The sequence below is a fragment of the Trichoderma aggressivum genome, assembly GCF_033847375.1.
Source record: "Trichoderma aggressivum f. europaeum strain CBS 100526 chromosome Unknown scaffold_012, whole genome shotgun sequence".
Classification (NCBI taxonomy): Eukaryota; Fungi; Ascomycota; class Sordariomycetes; order Hypocreales; family Hypocreaceae; genus Trichoderma; species Trichoderma aggressivum.
Window position 1 is genome coordinate 295,868 of NW_026946378.1, and position 26,403 is coordinate 322,270.

The 26,403-nt window shown below is 52.0% G+C and overlaps 9 protein-coding genes across 9 annotated transcripts; 5 read left to right on the forward strand and 4 right to left on the reverse strand.

The window, feature by feature from the left end:
* Window positions 1-1,187: 1,187 nt before the first annotated feature.
* On the forward strand, window positions 1,188-5,754 carry Triagg1_3976 (uncharacterized protein; the record flags this gene model as incomplete). Its single annotated transcript, XM_062898327.1, has 2 exons — window positions 1,188-3,766; window positions 3,876-5,754. The coding sequence occupies 2 exons, from the start codon at window positions 1,188-1,190 to the stop codon at window positions 5,752-5,754; spliced, it is 4,458 nt and encodes a 1,485-aa protein (XP_062756996.1).
* A 1,114-nt stretch (window positions 5,755-6,868) lies between these two features.
* On the forward strand, window positions 6,869-8,578 carry Triagg1_3977 (uncharacterized protein; the record flags this gene model as incomplete). Its single annotated transcript, XM_062898328.1, has 2 exons — window positions 6,869-7,597; window positions 7,652-8,578. The coding sequence occupies 2 exons, from the start codon at window positions 6,869-6,871 to the stop codon at window positions 8,576-8,578; spliced, it is 1,656 nt and encodes a 551-aa protein (XP_062756997.1).
* A 247-nt stretch (window positions 8,579-8,825) lies between these two features.
* Triagg1_3978 (uncharacterized protein) lies at window positions 8,826-10,068 on the reverse strand (the record flags this gene model as incomplete). Its single annotated transcript, XM_062898329.1, has 3 exons — window positions 8,826-9,482; window positions 9,549-9,649; window positions 9,714-10,068. The coding sequence occupies 3 exons, from the start codon at window positions 10,066-10,068 to the stop codon at window positions 8,826-8,828; spliced, it is 1,113 nt and encodes a 370-aa protein (XP_062756998.1).
* Window positions 10,069-10,832: 764 nt separating this feature from the next.
* Window positions 10,833-12,893, reverse strand: Triagg1_3979 (uncharacterized protein; the record flags this gene model as incomplete). Its single annotated transcript, XM_062898331.1, has 1 exon — window positions 10,833-12,893. The coding sequence occupies one exon, from the start codon at window positions 12,891-12,893 to the stop codon at window positions 10,833-10,835; it is 2,061 nt and encodes a 686-aa protein (XP_062756999.1).
* A 1,509-nt stretch (window positions 12,894-14,402) lies between these two features.
* Window positions 14,403-15,818, forward strand: Triagg1_3980 (uncharacterized protein; the record flags this gene model as incomplete). Its single annotated transcript, XM_062898332.1, has 7 exons — window positions 14,403-14,567; window positions 14,621-14,961; window positions 15,029-15,056; window positions 15,131-15,196; window positions 15,269-15,334; window positions 15,412-15,591; window positions 15,648-15,818. The coding sequence occupies 7 exons, from the start codon at window positions 14,403-14,405 to the stop codon at window positions 15,816-15,818; spliced, it is 1,017 nt and encodes a 338-aa protein (XP_062757000.1).
* Window positions 15,819-16,488: 670 nt separating this feature from the next.
* On the forward strand, window positions 16,489-17,444 carry Triagg1_3981 (uncharacterized protein; the record flags this gene model as incomplete). The annotated part of the gene is made up of 2 exons (XM_062898333.1): window positions 16,489-16,638; window positions 16,701-17,444. 2 exons carry the CDS (start codon window positions 16,489-16,491, stop codon window positions 17,442-17,444), a joined length of 894 nt encoding a protein of 297 aa, XP_062757001.1.
* Window positions 17,445-17,542: 98 nt separating this feature from the next.
* Window positions 17,543-18,344, reverse strand: Triagg1_3982 (uncharacterized protein; the record flags this gene model as incomplete). The annotated part of the gene is made up of 2 exons (XM_062898334.1): window positions 17,543-17,888; window positions 17,965-18,344. The coding sequence occupies 2 exons, from the start codon at window positions 18,342-18,344 to the stop codon at window positions 17,543-17,545; spliced, it is 726 nt and encodes a 241-aa protein (XP_062757002.1).
* Window positions 18,345-18,913: 569 nt separating this feature from the next.
* On the forward strand, window positions 18,914-19,476 carry Triagg1_3983 (uncharacterized protein; the record flags this gene model as incomplete). The annotated part of the gene is made up of 2 exons (XM_062898335.1): window positions 18,914-18,974; window positions 19,103-19,476. 2 exons carry the CDS (start codon window positions 18,914-18,916, stop codon window positions 19,474-19,476), a joined length of 435 nt encoding a protein of 144 aa, XP_062757003.1.
* Window positions 19,477-20,319: 843 nt separating this feature from the next.
* On the reverse strand, window positions 20,320-21,399 carry Triagg1_3984 (uncharacterized protein; the record flags this gene model as incomplete). The annotated part of the gene is made up of 3 exons (XM_062898336.1): window positions 20,320-20,821; window positions 20,876-21,056; window positions 21,126-21,399. The coding sequence occupies 3 exons, from the start codon at window positions 21,397-21,399 to the stop codon at window positions 20,320-20,322; spliced, it is 957 nt and encodes a 318-aa protein (XP_062757004.1).
* Window positions 21,400-26,403: the final 5,004 nt, after the last annotated feature.

Consider the following 26,403-nt stretch of genomic DNA (forward strand, 5'->3'; position numbering starts at 1 on the left):
GCAAAGCAGAGCATACAGACTCGGCCCAGGATGCCGCCATGTCTCGCTTTTTTGGCCTCACCGATGCTTTATCTTTTGCATGTGGGTTGCATCTCTCCGCGTTGTGTTGCACAGAAGGGGAAGCCCCGCTATCAGGGCGGCGATAGCAGGCGGAGCTGGTGCCCAAGGCAGTAAGGACGCAAGTACAGATGCATGGGATTGCTGTACTCGAGCGAGATAAGGGCCATGGGAGGTATATGGTTGAATATCTAGATGTCAAGTCTGGACATCAATGGATGTACTTTGACAGCTTCACATGGCAATGCGGCTGCTGGATCCTCGCCCAAGCCTGCCCAGCTCATCTCTGGCCGTTGGAGATGGCTATTGGCCGTTATCAAGACAGTCAAGCATTGATTCGAGCAGTGTGTGAAACCGGCTGGCATCGTCAATGACAGATAGGTTAGTAGTCAGCAAATAACATTGAAGTGATACAGCCCGGCCTGTAAGCGAGCTTGGATCTCTCCCTTCCATATGCTTCGGCCGGCTGCTGGGGATTACTCGTACAAGACGGACAGGCATGTGGGCTTACGGCAGCAATCAACCTTGAAATCAGCAGTTGTCCGAGTCCATTGCTTCCGGGCTTTGTCGAGCATTGCATCGATCCATGGCAAATCCACATGGAAGGAACCACGATTCAAGATGAAGCAAGCAAGCAGGGCCCAACACGGAATCGTCAATTGAATCGATCATATTGGATGTATCAGCATCAATCAATTCGAGCCACTTAGACCCCGCAGAGGCGCCGTCGATATGCGTGCTTCAGCAGTGATCCTTGGTCCCCCTCCCACTGACGGCACCAGCCCCGCCCCTGAAAGAGTTGCGGCTAGTCGCCATCATGCAACCTTGAACGTGCTGCCAGGCGGTGGGGATGATTCGGCAGCCCATCAATCAATCAACGAATCCATTTGATGGCTGGGGATCAATGGAAGTCGAGGGCAGGGGGGGGACGCTAAGCGGGCAGGAGTGCCCTGTGGCAGCGCTGTTGGGAGTGGCCGTAGCAGCCCGTGGCCAGTGGAGGTGCAGTGGATGGAGTGCCCTGTAGCGGCTGCCGGTACAGCGCTGTAGCAGCCCGCTACGATTGCACTGCACCAAGTCAGTTGAGTGAGGTACCTCTACTAAGGTACTAAGGTACATGCACGGGTAGGTACATGCGCACATGTACCGGCTCCACCAACAAAGAAAGAGGGCGGCGCGCCTTTGAGTTCCCCCATTCATCTTTACCTGAAAACCTTCCAATTCCACCTCTGCAACCTCCAATCCCCCGACTGCTAGTCACCGTCTGCCACGAATCAACCCGCCCACGCAGACGCTCTGCCGTGCCAGATGTCCTCCCCATGTCCAGCTCGCCCTCACCCGCCGAAAATGCCGCACATGCGGCGCTGCTGAGCTCCCGGGCCCAGGTCCAGGTCCAGCCCGACGACGACGACGCAGGCGTTGGTTCCGATGCTGCTGCTGCTGTCGATGCAGCACCAGTCGATCCTGTTACTTGTACACCTGCGAGTGCGAGTGCTGGTACACCTACACCTACACCCCCGGCCCCGGGCTGTGAGGCCGCCGCTTCTGCTGCCAGGGAGGGCCTGAACCCGAGCCCGACCCCAAACCAGAACAGCCAAAACCAGGACCAAAACCAGGTTCAGGACTGGGACCACAGCCAGAGCCAGACGGACGGGAGCGGAGCGGATTCCTCCTCCTCACCCTCCTCCTCTCCCTCTTCTCACACAGCAGCCGCAACTCATATAAAGCCTGCCCCTAGCGCCGCAGCCCGCCAGCGTCAGCAGGGTCCTTCGCTGCTTTCCCAGGCCCTGGCATCTGCTCGAGGCGTCCTGCGCACCAACTCGCCTCCCACCCAGCCGGACAAGTCAACTCGATCCACGCCTGCCACTGCCGCCGTCACTCCGCCAGCTCTCGATACGAGGCCTGTTCGGTCCTCCCCTACCACCCCCTGGACTGAGCCGCGAGATGCATCAGACTACATCGACGTCGACGGCGTCTTGACGCGAGGTGAACCGCAATCCACCACAATGGCCACCACCACGACCACCATGACCTCTACCCTCCCGGTGCGAGACCGTGCTGCTGCTCCTCCGTCGTCGTTCAAGTCTGAGATCCTGTCCCACGCCAACGAGATGCTTTTGGAGCACCGCGAATTCCTCGACCGCACCCGAAGCAGGGCCTCCATCTCGCTTGACCAAGACTCCAAGCTCTCGGGACTGCCGCACCAACACGCTCACCAACATTCCCACTCGTCAACCCCCAACGACTCAATAACACCCACCAACGGCAGCTACACTAGTGCTGCAGCATCCCCTGACCACTCCACCGATGCGGGAGACGAGACTGATTCACAAGACTCTCACCATGACCGCCACAAAGCGCCTGCTGCCACGGAGAAGACGGAGAAGATATGGTCCATTGGCTCTGGCGATGGTGGCGAAGAGGACGGCCTAGTGGAACAATCAGTCGCCGAGGCCATTGCCGGTGTGGAACACAATGCACGCAGTCGCAAGTCTAGCTACAGTTTGCGCTTCTTCAAGGAGGGACTTCCCCCAGACGACAAGGCACGGCGCAAGGATACCAGGGCCTCGCATCGCGATAAGCATGTGGCTACGATAGACGAAGAGCCTACTACTTTAGCCGAGAAACAGCCACTAGAACAGTCGCACAAGACGACGACAAAGGCAACGCCGACAGCAGACGCGAGAGTGCCTGCGAAACTAACTAGGACCGAGTCTTTTCCAACACGAGTGTCTGATGCAGGGCCTATTGTCGCCTCGCCTCTTGAAGAAACCAGCTTTACGCTGCAGCAAAGGGAACAAGGTGGCGAAAGGGCTTCTGCACCGCAATCATCTCTTCATCATGACGAGGCCAAGCTGGAGCCACCGCTTCATCATGAGGTGGGGCCGGACACGGCTCAAGTCGCCGAGGTGGAGAAGCAGCGGACGTCACATGACTCCGACGTCGGCCATTTTGATGCCTCCGGACACAAGGATGGAGGCGCAGCTGCCGATGCCGAGGCTGACGTCGAAGCCAAAATCGATGATGCCGAGACCAAAATCGATGCCAAATCCGTCGAGCAGGGCCGGGCCGGCGGTCACGTAAATGACCACGCTAATGGCAAGGCTCATAGCGACTCTGACGCAGACACTGACTTGGAGGCAGAGGCCGACGAGTCCGGCGAGGAAAAGATTTCGTCCGCCGTGTTCCACCCCCATCAGGAACTGGATGACGGCCGTGCAAGCGTGAGTGAGGGTAGTGACAATGATGTGGTGCGACGGCCGAGGTCGCGCTCACAGACTAAGAGTCATCCCTGGCTAGTCAAGGCCGATGAGCCTGAGCCCGAGATTGAGAATAAGGATGAGAGTTCCTACCAGGTTTCGCATGTTGCCTCCCGTGAGAGCCTTGTTTCACGTCGTGCAGAGGCTCCGGCAGAGATCCAAGTCCCTACCGAAGCCGCCGTGGACGTTGACAATGAAGTGAACCAAACCACCCCTACCAAATTATCCCGAGCCGTGACCCATCATGAAGACCATGTCCATGACCACCAGCACCAGGCCCGTCGACCCCTAGGGGCCATTGAGCTCATTCCATACAAGCATCAGGTCGGCGGCCACAATACGCTCTGGCGATTCTCTCGCCGAGCCGTCTGTAAGCAGCTCACCAACCGAGAAAACGAATTCTATGAAACCATTGAACGATATCATCGTGATTTGCTGCCATTCCTTCCTCGGTAAGTTTCCTATGCTGTGCTTGCTTCTTGAGACCCTATATCTCTCCCACCCTTTTCTTTCTGACTCCACATTTGGAATTTCCATCGCTAACACGGTCTCGTTTTCTAGGTATATCGGAGTGCTGAATGTGACATTCCAGAGGAAGCCTCGGAGAAAGAGCACTATTCGAAAAGAAGAGACGGCGGATAAGCGCCAGCCGGGGTCAAATGGTAGCAACGAGGCCGGGCAGACAACATCCACCCCTGCGCGGGTCATTAGCCAATCTCTTGCCAGCTCCAACGTGCCCATTCCCACCGTGACATTCGACGACAATTGGCACATTCTTCCTCGCAACCTTCTCCAGCCATCGCCCGTTCTGGACCCAGCGCACCGCCGTAGTACGTCACTCTCCAAGATATCGCCCGCGTCGCCTCCCTCGTCCAAGGTGCCGGTGCGACCTCACATGGAAGAGCGCCCTAACAGTTGGGGGGCAACGACGGTAAACAAGCGACTGCGCAATGAGGTGTTCAACGACGCATTCCTCAAACAGCCAATCGAAGTCCAGAAACATCGGCGCCCGTATCAGCGACCCGTTCCTTTGCCAAATCTCCAGCGACTGCTCCGAACTAGCAACTCTGACCCCAGCCTTGCTGAGAAACGTATTAACAATGCGGAAAGCAAACCCATGGTAGCCAGCCCTCTCAAGCCCCTGACTCCACTTGTACAGCAGATGAGCGATCCCGAATCTCAGGTCGACCATCTCTCAGCCGAGCCGCGAGAAGACCACGTTGAAGTCAAGGACGTTACGGGTACTAGTGCTCCCGAACCAGAGACATTGACGACCAACCCTTTGCTGGCCAAGAAGAAGCGCAGGTACTCGGGAAGTGGCCTTCGACGCAAGCCACAGGATGTTCGAGACTCAAGGGGAGATCTCAAGTATTTTGAGGAGGCGGACGATGCAGATTACAAGCGCGACCGAGATGGCGAAGGAGCCAAGCAAAATACCGCCCCTACTACTCTTACTACTACAACTCCCGCCAACGAGCCCCTCGAGATGGTGGCGGCCGCTACTACACCTGCTACTACTGCATCCACCACCGCCCAAGAGCCCGACTCTACTGATAATTCGACGACCGTCCAGCAGGCCCTTCAGCATCCGTCGGTGGAATTTGCGCAGGTGCTTCGACCAAACAACCCCAAGGAAGCCAAAACTGAGCGCGACAGGGTGGAGTACTTTTTACTCCTGGAAGATCTCACAGCTGGCATGAAGCGGCCGTGCATGATGGATCTCAAAATGGGAACGCGCCAATATGGCGTTGAAGCATCTCCTAGCAAGCAGAGGTCCCAGCAGGAAAAGTGCAGGACGACCACCTCGTACGAGCTTGGGGTACGCATCTGCGGACTGCAAGTCTGGAATGTCAAGACACAGACGTATGACTTTCAGGACAAGTACTTTGGCCGAAAAGTCCAAGCGGGCAGCGAGTTCCAGGCCGCCCTTACCAAGTTTCTGTACAACGGTGTCGACTTGCACTCCATCCTTCACCATATCCCAGTCGTATTGAGAAAGCTTTCGCAGCTGGAGCAGATTGTCAGCGAGCTGCGCGGCTACCGCTTCTACGCTGCGAGTCTGCTCATGTTCTACGACGGAGATGCCTCGGACGAGAACGGAGGCTACGAGACGGCGTATGACTCCATGACGGACGCCGCGACGGATACCGAGGAGACGATCCGGAAGAAGAGGAACAAACGTGAGATTGATTTCAAAGTGGCAGACTTTGCCAACAGCCTCACGCCGCTGGACAAGGTGGAAGACAAACCATGCCCGCCTCAGCACCCCAACCAACCGGATCCTGGCTTCCTCAAAGGGCTGCGAAGCCTGAAGAAGTACTTTTTGCAGATTCAGCGAGATACGAGAGCCGAATTGGGGCTTGACCCTCGCGGGTGGAGCTCATCCCAGGGCCTTGATGCCATGGAGGATGAAGAAGACGATGGAATGATTAGTGTGTAATCTTATTGTTTTCCATACAGAGGAAGTGCGAGGTCATGTCCCAAACGCATGACAACGCCTCTTGTCTTTCTTGTTCCCTGATTTTCATTGCTTTAAACATCTCTTATTCGTTTCCCCTCCTCTTCCTTTACTTTATATCCTCTTCTCACGTTTCAACGACGCACCGTTTATGATTTTCCTTGTCTACAACGGATACCAGGTTGGGTGGATAGCATGACGATGACGAGGAATACCTTACGACTTATCATCAGCTGCTGGACGCTTAAGCAAATGACGACGACCCACGAAGCTTTTTTGTAATGCCGAGTATACTATTTGCGTATCTTCTTCTTTTCTTCTTTCCTTCATTCTTTTCTTCTGTCGTCCAAGGCATCCTCTATACATCAACTCGGATGGTATTCATGGCCAGATGAGCGAGGAATCCACGAACCGACAAGCAAATTGCTTTTTTTCACTGTACGGATAAGGGCGAAGCAATTCCCGGTTCCGCAATCATAATGCCATTAGCCTTTAGACAAACTGTCGGACCGACATTTGATCTAGCGTGGAATCAGACTGTCTTACTATGTGTGCTCTTTTTATCTTCTAAATGCTTCAAGTCTTTTTGGCGGACAGGCGGATGGACGGCACGGCACGGCACGGCAAACGGCACTGGTACGATACTGGGCGGATAACAAGGGGCGCAGATTCTTTTTTGAGCTTTTCATTTCTTTTTGCGGATTGTTTTTTTTTTTGTGTCTTTTTTTATGTTGTTGTGTTTTCTGTTTTTGGAACGGAATGAGAATGATGCTTAGAATGGTAGATAAAAATTGAATTGAATTGTTTGTTACTGTATTTTGGAGTCCTTGGATGGTGATGATGTAGAAACTTGGTGAAACTGGAAATATGAGGGGCGCTTGATCAAGTCCGATGAGCTGCAGCTGTGCCACTCACTAATTTCACCGCTGCATCATCCGAAGACGTGAAACGCATCTCCTCTTTTACTCAGCCATGAAGCATCACGTCTGTCTCTAATCAGGCGCAGTTCCATCTACGACAGCTCCTCATCCTCTTCACCTCAGTCATTCATCATCACAGTCATAAAGACACGACCAGCAAAAAGAAAAAATAAAAAATGGGCGGCGTCATTTCAAGCATCCAAAGCAGCATCACCGCCATCACCAGCGTCATCCGCACCATCTCTTCGCTCAACGCAAAATACCAAGCTCTCCTGCGGCGCATCGAAACGGGGCCGTTTACGCCGGTGGAGAGCCCTACCGAGTCGTATTGGATGCGGGATGCGCCGTTTCCGGGGATTGGGGATGTGGTGGGCGAGATGCCCGATGAGGCGGATGTTGTCGTCGTGGGGAGTGGGATTACGGGTGCTGCTGCGGTGAAGACGTTGTGTGAGCTGTCTTGCTCTTCCTCTTCCTCTTCCTCTTCCTCTTCCTCTTCCTCTTCCTCTTCCTCTTCCTCTTCCTCTTCCTCTTCCTCTTCATCTGGAGATGGTGGTGAAAAGGCGCCGAGGATTGTGGTTCTGGAGGCGAGACAGCTGTGTAGTGGCGCGACGGCGAGGAACGGGGGACACATCAAGTGCACGCCGCACGAGGAGTTTTCGCGGCTGAGGAAGAGCTTGGGGGAGGAGAGGGCGAGGAAGGTTGTGAGGATGCAGATGAGGCATCTGGAGGTGCTGAGGGGGGTTGGGGAGGGGATGGACTGGGGGGAGGTGAGGGAGGTTGAGACGGTGGATGTGTTTCTTGAGGGGGAGGGGTTTGAGAGGGCGAGGAGGGGGGTTGAGGAGATGAGGGGGTGGATGCCGGAGGTTGAGGTTTATGTTTGGGAGGGGGAGGAGATGAGGGAGAAGGTGAGTGATGATGTCTAATGTTTGATGCTTGATGCTGATGATTTTGAGGATTAGTTTGGGGTGAATCGTCATATTGTCGGTGCGATATCGTATCAAGCTGGCGCCCTTTGGCCGTATCGTCTTGTTACGAGCACGTGGAACGATTTAATGACTCGATATCCAAACCTCACCATCAGTACACATACACCCGTCACGTCCATCAGTACAAACGACTCTTCATCCTTCCCATACACGGTTCACTCTTCTCGCGGCTCTATCCGTGCACGGCATATTCTCCATGCCACAAATGCCTACACGGGTCATCTCGTCCCCGCCCTTCGAGGTTGTCTGACGGGAGTACTCGGACACATGACGGCGCAGCAGCCAGGAGCCGGATTCGCGCCTGTTTGTCATGGCGGACGGTCTTGGTCAATAATGTACGGAGCGGGATTTGAGTATATAACGCAACGGCCAGATGGTAATGATGGATCTCCGGGTGATTTGATGATTGGAGGAGGCTTGTTTAGGAGTAAAGATGAGGGATTGGATCAGATTGGTGTGTGGGATGATTCGAGGGTGGATGCTTTCCCGTTGATGCATCTCAGAGGCAGCATGCCCACGGTATTCGAGCCGAAATGGGGTGCCGGGGGACAGTTGAAAGGTGCTTGGAGCGGAATCATGGGGTTCACGGGTGATGTGCTTCCCTTTGTGGGAAGTATCTCGCCTGAAGCCGGGGGACTGAGGAAGAGTCTTGGAGGAGGACTGGAGAAGGGCGCCGGAGAGTGGATAGCTGCTGGGTTTAATGGAGAGGGCATGGTGTGGGCGTGGTTGAGCGGTGTTGCTGTGGCGATTATGATGCTGGGTAAGGAAGGGGACGATTTGGAGGAGAGTGTGGGACGGCCTGGGGGGAAGTTGGGGGAGTGGTATCCGGTGGAGGAGGTTAGGGTTGATGGGGGGAGGTTGAGGAGGGCGCGGTTGGAGAATTTGGCGAATGAGATTTAAGGGGTTGATGAGGAGGGAGGGGAATACTTGTTGTGATGATTAGTTGAACTAGTATATTCCTGTAGTACCTGATTCCATTGTTTCGTTCTCTAGCATCAATTACTTCTATTGAGAGGTGCTATCACTAGGTACATATATTTCATCTAGCAGGAGATGATATAGCCACACTATACAAGTATGCTATTATGCACTACTATAGCTCTAATAGTTATGTAGATCTTAAGACAATCTACTCTGAGTCTTCAATCTAGTACAAGTCAAGGTCTCTGTTATCTTCATCATCCTCATCAATCTCGTCCTCGTATGAATCCAGTTCCAGTTCCCATTTCCAAAATCTAGCAAAGCCAGACATGGCTGCAAGTCTAACAGCCACCCACTGAAACTCAAGGGCTGCCTTCATCTTGAGGGCCTCTTCTCTATTGTCGACTGTCACCTCGAACGACGCTCCAGATGACAAGTAGTAGAAAAAATCCCTTTGTTCGTCTGTAACTGTAATTTGCAGCATAGCATCAATGGCGCCATCGTAAGCCGGTTCAACCCTCAGATCGGGTTCGACCTCATTTCTCGGCATCCAATTAAATTGGATTTGAATAGCAGTACTTCCATCGTCATTTGTGGCCATGTCTAGGTACCTCAGACCAAATAAACATTCGGACCACCATTTACACAAAGTCGGGTGCAAACAAAGCATGTTCCAACTTTTGTTGAAAGCACCTAGGGAATCTGTAGCCATAATGCGGCCAATCTGCACTCCAACGTCTCCCATAAGCTTGCTCAAGAAGATGGAATCTGTGACGGTATCCATATTCATATGGCTTGTGGTAAGACCAACAGGAGCAATATAGCAGGGTATTGCGTATGTAGTCCCAGTCAATACGCACACTCGTAGATCTTTAAGAAAGCACTAAGAATACATCTCCGGTTAGTAAGGGTAGTAGCTTTACAGGATGATGAAGGAGATTTCGTATACCTTTTCGTGACCCTGATTATTCCGGTAGATGCTCTTAGAGGCAATTTGTGTCACCATCGCCGCGAATATGTTTCTAGCTGCAGGGAATGTCCCGTGGACCACTAGGTCGTCATTAGTGAGAAACCCTCACGTATAAATATGCATTACGTGTTTGCAATCACATACAAAAAGGCAGATGATAATAGAGTGTCGAATCAGTCATCATAAATGAGGCATCTTGACGAAGATCCTGCAGAGTCTCGACTGACATCAAGGAGAGAGCTGCTATCTGAATGTTGGAAAAGTGGAATGGCTCCTCAGATGTACCAAAGTCTTGTTGTAGACGCCTGCGAAGCTCTCCGATGAGCTCAAGCCTGAGGGAAAGTTCCTTCTCAGGGAAAATCGAATCGAGTGTCACACGTCTTGGGTGTTCTCGAAGGAATCGGCACAACTTTTTCTTCTGGCTTTCAGTCGCTTCGGCAAGAAAGGCCGTGGCATCAGCTAAAATTGCTTCGTCAGAAATATCGAAAGCGTTGTCCATGGCGATTAATGAGTTATTATAGTGATAAAAGATGCTTAGATAGTGGGGGAAAAAGAAAGTGAAAGGATGGATCGATGCTGAGAATGAGAAAGAGAAATAATAAATAAAACTGAAGAGCGGATGGGGTTTGTTAAATTGGATAGCAAACGGAGGTGAATCCGACTAGCAGAGTGGGTTGCGTCTGCAGGATTCCGATTCGACGCGCTTCATCTCCTCTACACCACTGGAGACAAGGTAACAAAGAGCTGCCTACCTAATAGTTACTTGGGAGTATCTGTGATTGCGGATGCTAAAAACAAAGTAACTACATCATCAAATAGTATAACAAGGTGGCGATATCATCAAGTAGAAGTAGAAACTACTAGCCTAGGTAAAGAGCATCAGAGACTATACAGCTTGCAGAGATAAATAGCGCCAAATACATCATGTATTTCAAGGAATTTGAATCGTTTTGCCTCTAGCCTTGGAGAGAGAGCCAAGCAGGCAGATACCTACATGGCCACCTGTCGGCTTGCCATATATTTTCCCAGGTTGTAACATCACGGCTGTTTGTTGTCTCAAATCCATCTTGCGGTACCGCGTAATCGTTGGCTTCCAACGCCCATTCCTCCGTATAACCATCAACCTATCAGCAGGCTTGTTTCGTCACTGAAACATTGCGTATCTCTCGCATCTTGTCCTCAACTTCTACTTCATCTTCTCTGCCTCAGCCTTAGAATAACGCTCCACTCCAGCCTGATGCCCACGCGACCTAAGAGCCGCGCTTAAGCATTCAGAAATTCTAATGTGAGAGAATGTCCAGCTGCATTGTTCCGAAAGATAGCTTTCAACGATAAATCTTCCGATAGCTGTAAAGCCGCTTCGGAAATATCGTTACTTGTAGTATTGAAAATCGATCCGTACGGATTGTCGGTCTTCTTAGTATACTTAGTATTGCTTGTATATTGCACAGTATCCAACAGTTCTGCTCTCTCTAGCAGCTTAAACAACGATGCGTCTGGTGCTACTTCTATTATACCAAACTGAGGGCTGTCAGCTTCTTTTAGAGGAGTTTCGATCTGGCCTTTTCGTAGCATTGAAGAGTTTTGAGAGTGAGATCGCATGATGAAGCGAAACTTGTTTTCCACGTCTTTAATCGTTTTGCAGCGATAAAGAATATCTTCCTGGAAATCAACATTGAGGCGCTCCTCTATTTCGAAATGGATAGCAACGGCTGTGAGTGAGTCGAAACCTAGCTCCCGTAATATAGTCGTACTGTTGATTTCGGACTTGTCTAAATCAAGCTGGACGGCAAAGGACTCTAGTATTAGTTCTCTGACTTTGGAGCTGTTCAAGGGAAGAGGAAGACGCTCTTTTGAGTCTAGGCTGTCGGGAAGTGAGTCCTCTTGGCGCGATGCATCAGGCGCTGTAGAATCGTCTTGGCTCGAATTGAGTCTGCATTTGACGACAACCAAGTAGCCAGGTAATTGGAGATTTGATGCAATATGCACTATCAAGAAACTTGCACCAGTTTGGTTGTGTAGCGTAAGGTGTAATAAGGAATCTACAGATCTCTCCGGGGGAAACATGCCTGCGATGAAGTAATCGGGAGGCAGAGAATCGAAGTGCAGACGGCAGTTCAACCGAGGCCGAATCAAGTCTCCATGCCGGTGGAAACTTGGTACATGTATTGTCATCCTCTTGCTTGCGGCAATCTCATTTTCTTCTACCCAATGGGGGATTCGATTACACAGCCGATAATACTCGTCCGGCTTGGGTTTCGCCCCATCTGACCGCGATGTGCATCGAGCGAGCGGTACAGCAAGTAGACGAGTCGTGACACCCTTTGTGCCCTTGGCTGCCAGAGTGCAGTTCAAAACACAATAAAGTACGTCTCCATTGTCAAAGTCTCCATAAACTGGCAGGTCAAGTCGGAGTCCCCTCTGAGACATGGAAAAGCCATCTCCAGGGGCTGCCGCACCTCTTGATACCATATCTCCACAGCAGAGAAAATCCAAGGGCGACTGAGCCAGGGCTGTAGAGACTTTCCATAAGGCTGCGTCGTCACGACCGAAACCCCATGCCAAGATGGATTGATCGTCAGACTTTTTGATAATCTCCTCCTGGAGGCGTTGGAAAGCCTTGGGCCCTTCGCCGTATAACAACGGCATGTTGACATCAAAGATGCCCAAGAGACAGTACGCAATGTCTTCCTCCCTGGTCGTAGTGCGGCGCGATGCCCACGACATCTTCTGCGCGATGCTGATAGAATCCATGGCCCGGCGCGCATCGATGACCGAGTCAACCAGTACCTCTTGGGAGATGCCAGTTGCCGCCGCGATTTGTTCTCGGAGAGAAACCTTGTCGCCAAGCTCTAGCCAAGCAGAATCAAAGAACCGGACCGACTGCGGAGCAAGAAGCTCTTGAAGTGTCCAACCTCTAGTGAACCATCGTGGTCGTTTGTATCGTACCAGCGCCCTTTGTATCTCACGGGGCTCTGCGTCCGGACCGGGGTGATTCACGTCGGATATATATACATAGCATTCGAGCGACATCTCGTACCATTTAAACATGGAGTTGATTGCCTCTTGGAGCTCCGCACTGCTTGACTTGTCGATGCAACATGTATCGATCCACACGAATTCGAAATCGTCTTTGATCGCTTGTCGACAGCATTTCATCACTTTATCCCAGCCTTTCTTGGACTCTCGGTGAGAATGCCCATTTATGATATCTTGAAACGTAATTTCCTCGTCTTCCCATGTATGAGACAATATTGCATACGGGGGTATCTCATCGCCCACAAATTCGCAAAGTTTTTGAGTCTTTGTGCCTAGTAGCCACATGTTGTAGACTTTTGGTGTTGCGTTAGGTATGTCTTTTTTCTCTTTTTACTTTATTGAAGAGAGGAGCTTGCTTGAAGGGTTGCGGAACGGTTAAAAGGGAAGCGAATACTATAACAACAGGAAGTGGAGGCAATAATACCGCAACACAATTGGGCAATAAGATTCTAGGCACCAACATCTAGGGCACCAATATGCAAGGCAGTAATAGAGGCTGTGCAATACCGCAGATAATAAGCTGCTAGACTACAACCCAGCATTTAGGCACACAGATAGGCGCAAATAAGAGGCGCATATCCCCGCCAGGTATGGTTCAATCAGCGAACCAGAATAAGGATGGTGGTTTCAAGTCGACTCTAGTTGATTAAACATAGTTATAAGTACCTGTACCCAATAAGATACCCAACCTTGACTTCCTCGGTTAGTTGAATAGCCAGTTGATGACCAACAGTTAGGTTAAATTGACCTGAGCTCACTGATTGGGCGAAAGGATTGCCCCAAATTATCCTGCCTGACCTATCTGCCACGATAGTAATGGTAGCAATATTAGAAACACCAGCAATAGTATGTGCAATACAGAAAATGGCAAGATATGTGTTCTTGGTTCTGTCGATGTTAGGAACAGGTAAAGTAAAAGGTAGTTCATTCCCAGCATAAGCACTCCTGTCTTGTATCTCAACGGATCCTCATAACTCATGGACAAAATAAGAATTAGGAGAGAAGAAACTTGAACAAGAACAAATCAAGGTCAAACGTATAAACACTTTGGCCATACCTCCAAGTCATAGAAGCATCAAGACTTTTGAGATTCAACTTGCCAACGAGGAGGATGCCCAGAAGATGAAGGCAGCTCTGGACGTGCAATGGGTGGCTGTTAGGCTTGCGGCCTGATCTGGAGCTGCCAGATCCTGGGAATGGGGGCTCGGTAACGACTTGTTTGATGACGGAGATGATAATAGGGATTGTGATTCGTCTGAAATCGAGGACGAAGAGTAGAATCTCTCCAAGTCTGCATGGACACTAGAGCCATCGCGGTACATGGTAACATCGTGTGGCTCTAATATGTTCACTGGATGATAGTACCTCATTAGAAAGAGTGAGAACATGACAAACCTATGCAGGTATCTGCCCGCCTGTCAGTCTATATCCCTCTTCTGTCAAATAGGCGACTATATATAATATATAGTTTCTAAATGTTAGTAAACAATCTTCAAATATGAATCTTCATCGCCGTATCTTGAGTTGCAGGTTAGCCCCCATACCATCACACGCGTCTTCGCAATTCACCTGGCCCTCACTCTGCTGCCAGCTGGTCGCGTCCATCGCCAACGCGTCAACACGTCAAACACGCTGCTTTGTTTACTTTCTCCCCGAGTAATCTCTTCTCCCATCTGGCCCCATTGTTTTGACCAGCTGCCTGCCAAAGCGGCCCTCTTCTCCCGCAACAACTCAACTCAACTCACCTCAACCACACAACCTCGCTCCATCAACCTGCTCATTGTCGAGGCCAACATGGAGAATCAGGAGCCAGAGGCAGCCATGCAAGACGCTCCTCAGGAAATGCCGGGAGAACTCGCCGAATCCATCGACAACTGGAGACATTCGGTCCCCAGCCGCATGGAGCGCGAGGATCCCTTCGTCAACGATGGATTCGTGCCTCGACCCCAAACTCGCATCGTAAGTACCCTCATCACCACCACCAGATCCATCATTCTCATTGCGCGTCACAGACCTTTCGTGAACCGGAGAAGCCTGTTCGTCGCCCATCGACCCGCATCGCCATGATGCGAGCCGCCATCCCGCTCTTTCGCCGCCCCAACGGCCCCAACGCGCTCCAGCCGTCCATCATGGAACGCCCCGAGACGGCCCTGGGAGTTCGGGACGAAGACGAGGACGAAGTGGTGGCTGAGGCGAAGAACCCCATCCGAGGCTTTTTTGCCCTGTTTGGTCGCAAGAGAAAGCACCGTAGTCCGTCGCTTTCGCCCACTCCCACGGTTGTCCTCGATACGCCCTTGACTCTTCACTTTTTGTTTGTCGGCGCCCAGGGTGCTGGACAAACGTCTTTGCTTTTGTGAGACTTGACTCGCCTCGTTCCAGATTCTTGCGGTGTGAGAAGACTCGTGCTGACGATGGGACAGCCGTGCTCGCTATGGCCATTTCCCCGACGTAAGATTGAAACGGCTGATGCCACCACTCAAGGTATACCCATGAGACAAGTCGAGATACTAATCACAGTGCAGTCGAGCGCCATCACTCGCACCTGCTACGAGACGTACACCAACGTCCGCATGTACCACTCTCAGCCGGTCCGCGTCGAAATGTAGGACACCTCGGGCGCGCCAGACTTGAACACGGTTGAGCGACTGTCGTACGTGCAGTGGGACGGCATCTTCCTTTGCTTTGACATCAAGGACAAGACTTCTCTTTTCACCATTCTGCAGTGGGTAAGTCGAGTATCGTATCGCCAGCAATCTTTGCCTTTATCCACCAGAGCAGACGAGCTGACAGAGCGTTGTCACAGTGGCAAAATGCCGTGCAGGGTGGCTTCCTTAGCCAGCAGCAGAGCGAAGTTCTTCTTCACCTCATCGGCATGAAGAAGGACCAGCGCGCCCAGTGCCTTGATGAGGCCCACCGACTTCAAGGTCCCTTTGATCCTCAGCCATATGTGCCTTTTCCTAGCTGCTGCGTGATCCCTGGAGATGTAAGTCTTCATGCAGAGCTCCAAGATGGAGCAATGTGCTAACGGGTTGTCTCTAGGCCATGTGGTACGCCCGTGGTATCGGATGCCACCGCTACCTCGAGTGCTCTGCCATGACCGGCGAAGGCGTCGACGTGATGCTCGAAGAAGCCGGCGCTGAAGCGACCAGACGAGCCATCGAGGTTGCTCGCAGAATGCGCATGGCGCCCGGCAAGAGACGCCTGTTCTAAACCGGGAGCTTGTGCAGTCGAAGTGAGCTTCTGAGTGAATCTTTGATCATCTGGGAGGATTTGATTTGATCTGCTTGAAGAATGGATAGGACAGCAGCCCTTGATTTGATGCCATGTTGGGGAGAGACGCTTCTTTGCTTTTGGCTGTGTGTGTAGCCTGCGCCTCACCGGGAATATTTCATGGCAATGTTTGAAATCGGGGCTTGCTCAAAGTTGACACTGCCGAATAAGGCATGCTGAATTTAAATCGCAATGTGTTGTTTCAATTATCGAGTCGTGATTTGTGATTTGTTGTTGCTGTTGTTCAGGTGATGTTGTTTTGATGTCTGAATCACTGTAAAGAAGGAGGGACAAACGAGTGGGGCACAAGTGTACAATGTATTCTGTACTCTGTACTCTGTACTTTGGACCTCACCTCAACTTGAACCATCGCCAATCAACATCACCGCTCTCCTTCTCACCCTCACCAACCCTTTTGCTCAGGCGCCGCATCTTGAAATCACGAGATCCCGCGTACTGCTACAAGCTTAAAATGTCTCTTTTGTGATTTCCACTCGCTGTAAGCCTCTACCACCCCTACAAAACTCACTATCCGCTTGTTTCTTACAGGGCTTAGATGAACGTGTCCATCAGAGATTCAGGGAGATAGACTCGGTCTTCAACAATCACCATGGCTCGCTCTACCCTCATCGCCTTCGGCCTCGCCACCGCCGTAGCTCTCGTCTCAGCCATCTTCACCATCGCCTCTTCCCCCCGCCTTCTCAAAACCAGCCTCCTCACCCTCGGCGCCTCCACCATCTCCCTTCTCATCTTCGCCTCTGTAAGATCACCTCATATCCAAAGCCAGACAAACACCAGTTTAACCAGCGCCAACCCATCTAGACAAGGCACATTCAACTCGTCTCCCATCGCAGCCGCAACAGAAGCCCAAGACAGCCCAACTCGCAAAACAGTCTCGTTCACCGAGCTCCCGTAGACTACAACCTCTTCGTCCTCGGCTCCGGCGGCCACACAAAAGAAATGCTCATGATGATGGACGACGGCTTCTGCGACTTCGCCAACTTCCACCGCCGCTACCTCATCTCCAGCGGCGACTCCATGTCGGAAAACCACGTCCACGACTACGAGGAGAGCCTAACGTCCCTCTGCGAGTCTCGGGGCACGTCCCCCGGCACCTACGACAAGTTCATCGTCACCCGCGCGCGCCGGGTCCACCAGCCGCTCTGGTCGACCCCCTTTACCGCGCTGCTCAGCATCGTCGAGATATTCCCCGCGCTGCTCATCCCGCCACAGGGCTTGGTTGGGATGAAGATGAAGCCCTGCTATCCCAGCCGCGTGTTTTCAAACGGGCCGGCTACCGGCTTCTTTGTTGCGCTGGCAGTGCACCTGCTCAAGATGGCTTATCTCGTCCCTGAGAGCTGCATGAAGGTCATATACATTGAGTCCTGGGCACGCATATCGACTCTTAGTCTGACGGGCAAGCTCTTATTCTACACCGGCATAGCAGACGTCTTTGTCACACAGCACCAAGAAGTGGCAACTCGGTATGGCGTGCAGAATGCAGGAGAAATTGTCTTTAATTCCCGTCGCTTGGATGACATAGAACCCAGCCCTGCCAAATCATGATAACATAATTTTATCTTCTTTTTTTATACAGCCGTCTCCCTGATTGTCTTCGTACAAGTCATATAATACAAGCCATGCCAGCCCTGCCCCGTCTACGCCTATGCCGTCACCGTCACAGGCTGCGCCTCCGCCGTCTCCGCCACGACTTCCTCCTCCTCGAGCCCAAACGTCTCAATGTCCGAACTTGCTCTTGCCTCCCGGTTCGCCGTCTCCTTGCCGGCCCAAATCTTCCAGTTCTCGTACTCCTGGTCCTCGAGCTGCATGCCAATGTCCAGCCTCGTCTTGCCAAAGTACGCGCCGACGTAGCGCGCCTCCTCGATGGCTATCCTCTTCTCGACCTCCTCTTGCTGGCGCAGCCTGTAGAATTCTCGGCGGACCGTGTCGTATGCCTTGCGCTTGCTCATCTTTTCGTTTTCCATTAACCACAGCTGGCGTTGCACGACGCTGAAGGCAGCAAAAATTTCATTAGTGAATATTCTTCCTCCCCCTCCATCGAGATATGTCGCGGGGCATTTCTTACCTTTCACCTGTTAGCGGGATACCCGGCTGTCTCAGCCCTTTACTCCAGTCACAATGCTGGTAATCCTTGCCGTCCAACTCCAGCACAACCCTCGGCCTGGCCAGCTCCCACGGGTGATCCTTGTAGAAGCTCGTCCGCAGCGCATCCTCCGGGTACGCAATGCTCTGCGGGCGGAACAGCTTCTTGGGCTTCGAGGCCTTTGGGTTGGGCACGCGGTGGCGCGGCGTGACGGTGCGCACGAGGGCCTCTGACGGGGGCACCGAGTTCATGACGGCGAACCACGGCGGCGTGGGCACGTTGTAGCCCGGCATGAGCTGGTGCTTGAGCTCTTCGCGGACGGCCTTGTAGACGCCCGCGGGGCGGATTTGCCTGCCGCCCATGATGGCGGAGAGGCTTTGATTCGGAGTGGTGAAGTTTTTCTTTTTTTTCTTTCTCGAGGCTGATTCACTGAGGCTTCGGGAGGGTTGTTTTAGGTGGTGAATTGGGGCTGGAGTTGCGGTGATTCAACGGAATCGTCCTTGTCGAGATGGGAATTCGATGTTGGTGGATATTGGTCGTGCGATGAATATGGAAATTTTGGGGGTCGTCGGCGAATTATTCGGCCGCCCCGCGTTTGTACTTGTAACGGGCATCAAACCATCTACAACAGCTTGCTTTCAGTACATCTTCAAGCCATTGTGCAATGAATAAACTCTCAATTGAGGCATTATTTCGAAAATTTTAATTAATCAAGTTGGTCATTCGATCCATGTTGTTATATGACAATTCCAACTTTGCAATCATCCACCAAGTGAATCTCCGCCGTAGAAAGCAATGCTTAGTCATCCACACGGAGATACATCACGTCACAGCCAACCTCACCCAAGGATATCAATAATCTCACATGCAAAAAACAAACAACACCACATCTCAACACCATAAATCTCAACAACAACAAAAAACCCCCATCATGGCATCCGACAAAACAGCAGTCGAAAAATCCATAACCGAGCGTCTCACCGAATGGGGCTGTAAGTCCTCCCCCCATCCTCCATCTTACACCCCCCCAAAAAAAAACATCACCCTCATCTCACATATAACAACATCCTCAACAACAACAAAAACTCATCTCTAACAAAAAAAATTAAAAAATCTCCAGCATCCTCCCTCCCCCCCTCCCTCCTGGCAACCCTCATCACCGCCCTCCACGCCCGCCCCCTCCAGCCCCTCCCCCTCACCCTCTTCACCCCAACCCTCCTCTTCTCGTCCTACCTCAACCTCTCGGGCTACCCAACCGCCAGCGCAGGGCTCACCGCCGCATGGTCCGGCCTCTACGCCCTGCTCGCCCTCCGCAGGCGCCAGGCTTTCCGCGCAAAGCTGAGCATCCGCGGCGTCGTGCGCGGGACGGCCGTCGGGCTGGGAGCCGCCAACTGCGTGGCGGGAGGTTGGGTATATCTGCATGGCAGCAAGGATCGGGATAGGGACGACAGGGAGAGCCGGAATCGGTGGGGGCAGTTTGACGACAAGAAGTGAAATGACAAAGAAAAAATTGGGCGAGGAGAAAGAAGGCGGGAAAGTATTCGTGGCGGAAGATGGATGGAGAGGGCATTTGTATGACTACCTGGAGAACGACTGGGACTTCGTTTTGGTTGGGATAATGAAATGTATACTATTACCTACTTGCACATGTTTAGCGTGGAATAAGAATTACGCAAAATTCACAGTCATCACTCTGTAGATGAAATTGGCGATACAAATATGTTTCGTATTCAACCATGGGCCAAAAAAGCCTCCAAAGTAAGTGTCAGCCACTACCGTCTATACAGATATTGGATAACAAAGTTCAATATCCACATCCCAAATCCACAACAAACCAAGGGTGATAATGATGATATGATAGTTAAAAAAAAAAGCGAGATGGGGTACACAAGGTAACTTAATTAGCATGCAAAGCGCAACAATCGTGTGCTTTTACATCGCCACCTCTTCTAACAAAAAAAAAAGTCGACAAATGAAACAAGAAGAAGAATATCATCATCACACAAAAAACGCCGATTCGCAGATCGTCTCAGCTCTTGAAGTCTCTGCGAGCCCAATCCCCACCCATAAGATCCCAAGTACAAATCTGTACCGCGATGCCTTTCCCGTGCAACACCCAACACTTGAATAATAGAATGTTCCGTAAACCATGTTCTATATCTGCGGTCTTGATACCGCGTCTCTCTCCGTCTCTCTCCGATTCTCTCTCTCTTTCTCTTTTCGTTCTCGCTTGCGATTCTTTCGGATGGCGTTGTCGTAAATAGAAAAAGCTGGAGTCGCAATAACAAGGTACATCTTTCAGCCAACTTTTTTTTTTAACTTTTCCGAAAATGGGTCCTAGCTGGACATGTCGTTGCGGTGGCCAACCATGCGAGAACCAGACACCAGCCATATTGACGTGACCACGGCAGTGAACAAAAGGGTCCTCATAAATGACCGCACTTGGAGTGGGCTGAAGCGCGGATTCTCGGCATGGACCGACCGAACCAAGGTAATCTCGAGCGATCTGGGCTGAAATGAGGTGATGTACTCAACATCACATTCCCGAGCCTTGGGGGAAGCATAGGTGGTGTACTCGTCAACGGTTCTGTCGAGGCCCCAGCCAGACAGCTTGCGGACAACGGCGACGACGCATCCGGTACGGTGCTTTCCATGGTTGCAATGGATCATGAGAGGGTAGTTTTCCCGGTTCAGAACCAGTTCGAGAATGGCGGCCATGGTGGCGGGCGGAATGGGTTCTTTCTTGGTCCCCTTCATGTTGAAGACGGCCTGTTGGATGCCATTGGCAGCGATAAAAGACTCAAGCTCGTGATCGGGCTCATCTTTCTTGACCAGGGTGCTAAGACGGGGTTAGCTTTCAGAGTGAGCAACATGGACAGGTGCCAACACATACACTATCGTCTTCAGCTTCAGGCTCTTCAAGAAGGAATAGTCTTCCTTCTTAGGATAGCTGCTTCGATAAACACCAGGAACAACCAAGCCAAAGTTGACTGGTCTACCATACATGGGCGCTGTCGGGAATTCTGTGACGTTTGTGGCAGTAATTGATACCACTGATCCGTTTGATGTAGAGCCTAGGAAATGGTCAGTACTGTTCAGATGCCATGCAAAAGAAGGAGAAGGAAAGGCGCGTAGCAACTCACGAGACATAGCGCTAGCCTTGGGTGCCGTTGAAGATGGCAGTGTCTGCTGAACTGCAGCGCGACGCTGAGTGCGTGAGATGGCCTGTTCCTCGCTCAAACTCCGGTCATCCGCGACACTTTGCGTCTTCATCTCGGACGTTGAGAAGGAGAGGTTTTCGAGTATCAGGTCGTGATCTTGCGTCGGAAGCAGGGTGGGAAACAGTTGGGGAGAGGAAAGAGAAGTTTCAGAGGCAAAGGGGAGGATGGTATTGTCGGGGAGAATATGTAGTGCCATGCCGAGCAGCGCGCGTCGTTTATTTATGCTGATCGGTGTATTCCCTTGTCTGCGGAACCGAGCTCGATGTCTGATGGCCGATGTATCTATGGGACTCTAACCTTAAACACAGCAACTTGAGTGGAGTGTTCAGCCAGAGTATAGTAAAGTTCGTGACGGGAAGATAACGGTACGGAGGGTAGTGATTGAGGCAAGCCCGTTTGGTCGAATGCGAAATCAGTGTTCAGGAAAGAGGCGTGAATAGGCTCAAAGGCGAGATTTGCGTCTTGAGACCGTGACCAAGGAGGGACAAGAGTTGAGTAGAGTAGAGTAGAGAGCAGAGAGTAGAGGGGCGGTCGTTTGAAGCAAGGATTTTTGCGGTCGACGGACGATATGCTTCACAAGGCACTGCTAGCGGGCAAGGCCTAAAGCTAAAGGATGGTGGGATTCTTGCTGGAAGAATCAAGAGGGAGTTGAGAAGCCATCTTGACGAGAGTGGGAGAAGGCCAGTGTAAAAGTAGGTACGAGAGAGTTGCAGGCTTCGGTCAGGAAGAACAGGCAAGGTCGCGTGGGAGGATGTGGGAGGGAGATCGCCAGGTTGGAGGACGACTGAGACGGGCATGGGGGGGTTTACAGGGCACTGCATTGTGTGTTCCAGTGAGTGTGCACGGCTGGGTACTCGTACGGGTACGTACCGGCCAGGCGAGCAGCCGTAGGTACCGGGCAGGGTCCAAAGGCGCAACATGCGAGGAGCGAGGGTAGCGGGTACGGTGGGCGGCGAGTGGGTGCGAGTATTGGGTACGGCAGGTGGCAGTTGAGTTTAGTGGTTGTGACAAGTACTCCCTACCAGCCCCGTCGCATGCCTCGGCGGTACCCAGTACGCAGCAGCCAGACCACCAGACCTTTCCTCATACCCATTTTAAAACTGCCCCCCATGCGCATCCCACAAACCCTGGTCGGTCGGCACAGCTTATGTACAGTACATGTACTTCTCCGTACAGAGGTCAGTATTTAGTTACATAGAGGTAGGTAGAGCCTTTTTCCTGGCTTGGGGCCGGAATTGGTGGCATCGCGGTGGGCCGGCTGCTGGAGCGGGCCTGTGCCCAGTATTGGATCAGTCGTGCCAGACGGTACAGTACAGCACGGGCAGTGAAGCTGGCTGTCCGGTAGCGGGCAATTTTAGCGCATTGGGGGGTCGCTGTTCATGCTGTTGGCCCGGGTTGGGTTGGTACTCTGGAGGTACTCACGGACGCTGTTAGTGCCGTTCCGTCTCTCGGATCGCGGCTGCAGCGGACATCTTTTTTTTTTCCCTTCTTTCTTTTGCTTCTTTTTCTTTCGGTGGTCCAAAAGAGAGCGAGAGAGGAAAAGGAAATGGAAGCCATTGAAGCTTGTGAATCGCTAGTCGAGCATGGTCTATTGCCCAGGTAGCAGCGGTTAATGTGACTGCTGTGCCATGCCTGACTAAAGGTACTTCCACGGCGGTCCATGGCGAATTTGCTCTCCATGCTTCCAGCGGCTTACGAAGCAATGGAGAGCTTCTATGGGGACGGAGACTTGATGAAAAAAAGCCCAAGAGTTGGATCATCCAACCGCCTTTGCACAGTACATGCTCCGTACACGCGCCTGTACTCCAATTTACTCGCTCGCCCTTATTTCTCCAGCTGCTCGTTCCCGCAGCCCCCCTTCGTTTAAGTCGTCGAATTAGAAAGCTTCTCCCTCTGTGGCGAGAGTCTCGACAAAGGATCCCAGCGCCCACCCATTGCATTTCTGCTGGTGGCTGGGCTGCACATCTTGGGCTTGCAGCTAGCCTTGCTCAACTCGGTTCTGGGGCACCGGCACCACTGGCTTCAACCCGCTGGAGGATGCAGCTCTTTGCATGTGCATGCAGGGAGACATGCAATATTTGATGCTTACTACGGATGGATTGTGATATTGAAGACAGCCCGTCGTGACGGCTCAACGACCAGTATCGCCGCTGCAAGTCTGATTGGGGCCGCACGTACGGAGGAGATGCGTGCCCTGTATGTGCTCACGCGACTCAATTCCAGATGGGTGTCGTTATGGAGTTAGATGTGGTGAAATGGCGGCTCAATTCTTTCGGTCCTGTTGCCAACACACAAGTGCATGCGCCGACATTTCATCGCGCTCTCTCTCTCTCTCCTCCCCTCGACTCATCTCCCCTTTCAAGCTAGCCAAAGAGTCTAGAATAGAGCGTGTCTCAGAGAGCTGTCAGGCCAGAGACGCCACCGAGGCAAACACTAAAGCCTCCGCGGCACAGGGATGCAGGCCACCGCCGCCCACGCAATTGGACCCTGAGATGAAGATGGCTCTCTGGTCATGTCATTCGGCAACCCGAGATTTGCTGCGTCTTCTCTCATTCGCTGTATTTCGGGCTCTAGCACGCCAGCACAGCTGTCCATGTGGAAGATTGCTTTGGACCCAGATCGCAGGGATGCGTGATGCTATTTTCACCAATGTCTGGATGCGGAAATGACACACGCGGAATGCTTTGTCCAGGCCCAACCTCGACACGACAAAATGTCCAAGTTATTTACCGTTGCTACGAGTCCACGGCTTAGAAAGCGTCGCTTTTTTATTAAGGCGAAGCAAAGGGGGGAGCTAAGACGTCAACGATTTGTTGGAGCTTCTCCTCACTCACTCCCACGCTCGGTCTTTCTCCTCACAAGCCACCCCGCGCTGACCATCGGCCGCCGAAGGAAAAAACAAAGGATGACGAGTAAAAAATAAAAATAGCACGCTGCACGATGATATCAATTTGATCCGTTAGGGATCTGCGTGACTGGGTGATACTTGTATATACGGGTGGCTGCAGCGATTTGCTGTTGGTGCACATGTTGGGATCGAGAACCTCTCGGATCGCCTGGGACGACTCAGCCCGTACGAGTACGAGTACTCGTAGTGGTGCCTACATCCTACAGTACATGCACCCAACCAGGCCTGCCAAGGAGGCTCAGGTTCTATCGGGCCTCGTTCCACCGCGACAAGTTCCCCGGAATGCCTGAGACGTGATGTGATGCGAGTGGGAGCAAATGCCCGATCCTACGGTACGGAGCGCCAAAGACGCGGAAGCTCCTCTAACCACGGCCAGCCATCCGTCCGTCCTGGTGATCAGGTGTAAACGAGGTTGGATTCGGACTAGGTACCAACACTGCATGCAGTACTACCCCGAAATCAGCGAGAAGTGCCTTCTACGGCATATCTCTACCTTGGGTGCTTTGTCTTTACCTTGCGGTCCCAAGCAGCTGGGTAGCCTCATTGATGTCAATACTCGAGGCCGTCATACGACCACACAATACGCCCCATCCATGGATTATACAGGCGCATACGATGCCGAGGAAACGTCCATAAACTCGTAGGCACAACTTGCTGCAACCTTCCCATCCAGTCATCCCCATCACCGGCGACGCAAGTAATCTGACAGGCCCGGTCCAAACACGCACATCATCACGCCCATCACCTGGTACGTGTCCCTACTGTACCCCAAACGACCAGACCTTCTCCTCAGCCGCAGCGCCAGGATCTCTGTTATTACTACCTTACATGTGACATGCAGCCCCCTCGATATCCCCAAAGGAGCGTTACGCGCGTGTGTACGGAGTAAGTAGGTACTCGCCCTGCCATTCCAGCCGTCACGATACAATCGAACACCGTCACCTGACAGTACCCCATAGAATAGGGGGTCGTTTCGCGAGATCTAGACAATTACAGTACGCTGGATCGCAAAAGGAGACGAGACGGCCCGGATGGCGAGCGGATCTCGTCTCGTCTGTCGACTGGCCGGCCAACAAGCCGTAATTACTGGAACGGCCTGGGTTTGATGACTTTGGAAGCGCCTTTTAGACGCGGATGGACCGCAGTATCACGCGAGCTACGAGGTCGTACCTTGATAAAAAAAAATACATACTAGTACACAAATAAGATAAACAAATAGATGTATAAATAAAATCACGAGAATAATATTTCCGGAAACCTTCTAGGCGTGATTCAGTTCCAACTTGCACCCACAGATGGAACTCAAATCAGGCACTCGCACTCGTTCTCCGTATTTTAGGCGCAAAAAAGGCAAAAGCGCGCATACAGCGAGATGCCCCGTATCTGCATGTACCCCCCAAGTACTCCGGCAGTTGGTCCCATTACCAATCCACTTGGGCCTCGTTAATTGCTTCCAACATCAGGGACCACGGAGTTCGGAGCTCTTTTCTCTGCAAGTTGGGCCAGCCCGCTCCGTTTGCTCATCAACGGCGTTTGTACTCGCATGTACGCGCCAAAAGGTAAATTAGAAGTTGGGAAATTGCTCTGCGTTCAAGTCGTCCCACGCGACACAGTGCCGAATATGACTCTATTTCCCTCTTGTACTCGTACAGAACGTTGTACATGGAACACTGTACAGAAGTTCTGTTGCTTCGTCGAAAACTCTCCGTCTCGCCCGCAGAGCAATTTCCCAGTTCGGGCCAGGTTCTTTTCTCCCTTCTTCTCACCAGCTTTAAATCCGTGGAACAAAGAAAACCTGACAAGCCCATCTACGTATTACTTTGCGCTTGTTGGCCAGAGGTGGCAAAAGCCCGCCCAAAAACGCCCAAAGCTTAGATAGATGTAGAAGTTTCCCCGTCATTACGATTTGCTTCAAGAACATTTCCTGCTGGCCCAAAGCAACACAGAACACAACAAAAATAAATTACACGCGACAAGCTACCGGTTTTCGTCACCGAGCCTTGCGCTTTGGCCGCGAGCTAGCCATGCAGCCTAGATTGCTTCAGCTTTAGGTAGGCCTGAGCCGCTGCAGAATAACATTGAATTGGATACGACGCTGTTTCTTTTCGCATCCAATTCGTAAACCGAGGCTGCAACTGTCCAGGCAGATGAGGAAATTCAATCGTTCAGCCCAATCGCCAAAAGACGCGAAGCCGAAGCGGCACCGACAGACCAGCTGCTCTAGTAGTAACACACCCTCTTTTTTCTCGCTTGGGCAAATATTTCCGGAGGCAGCGAGTAAAGCCCGCCCTT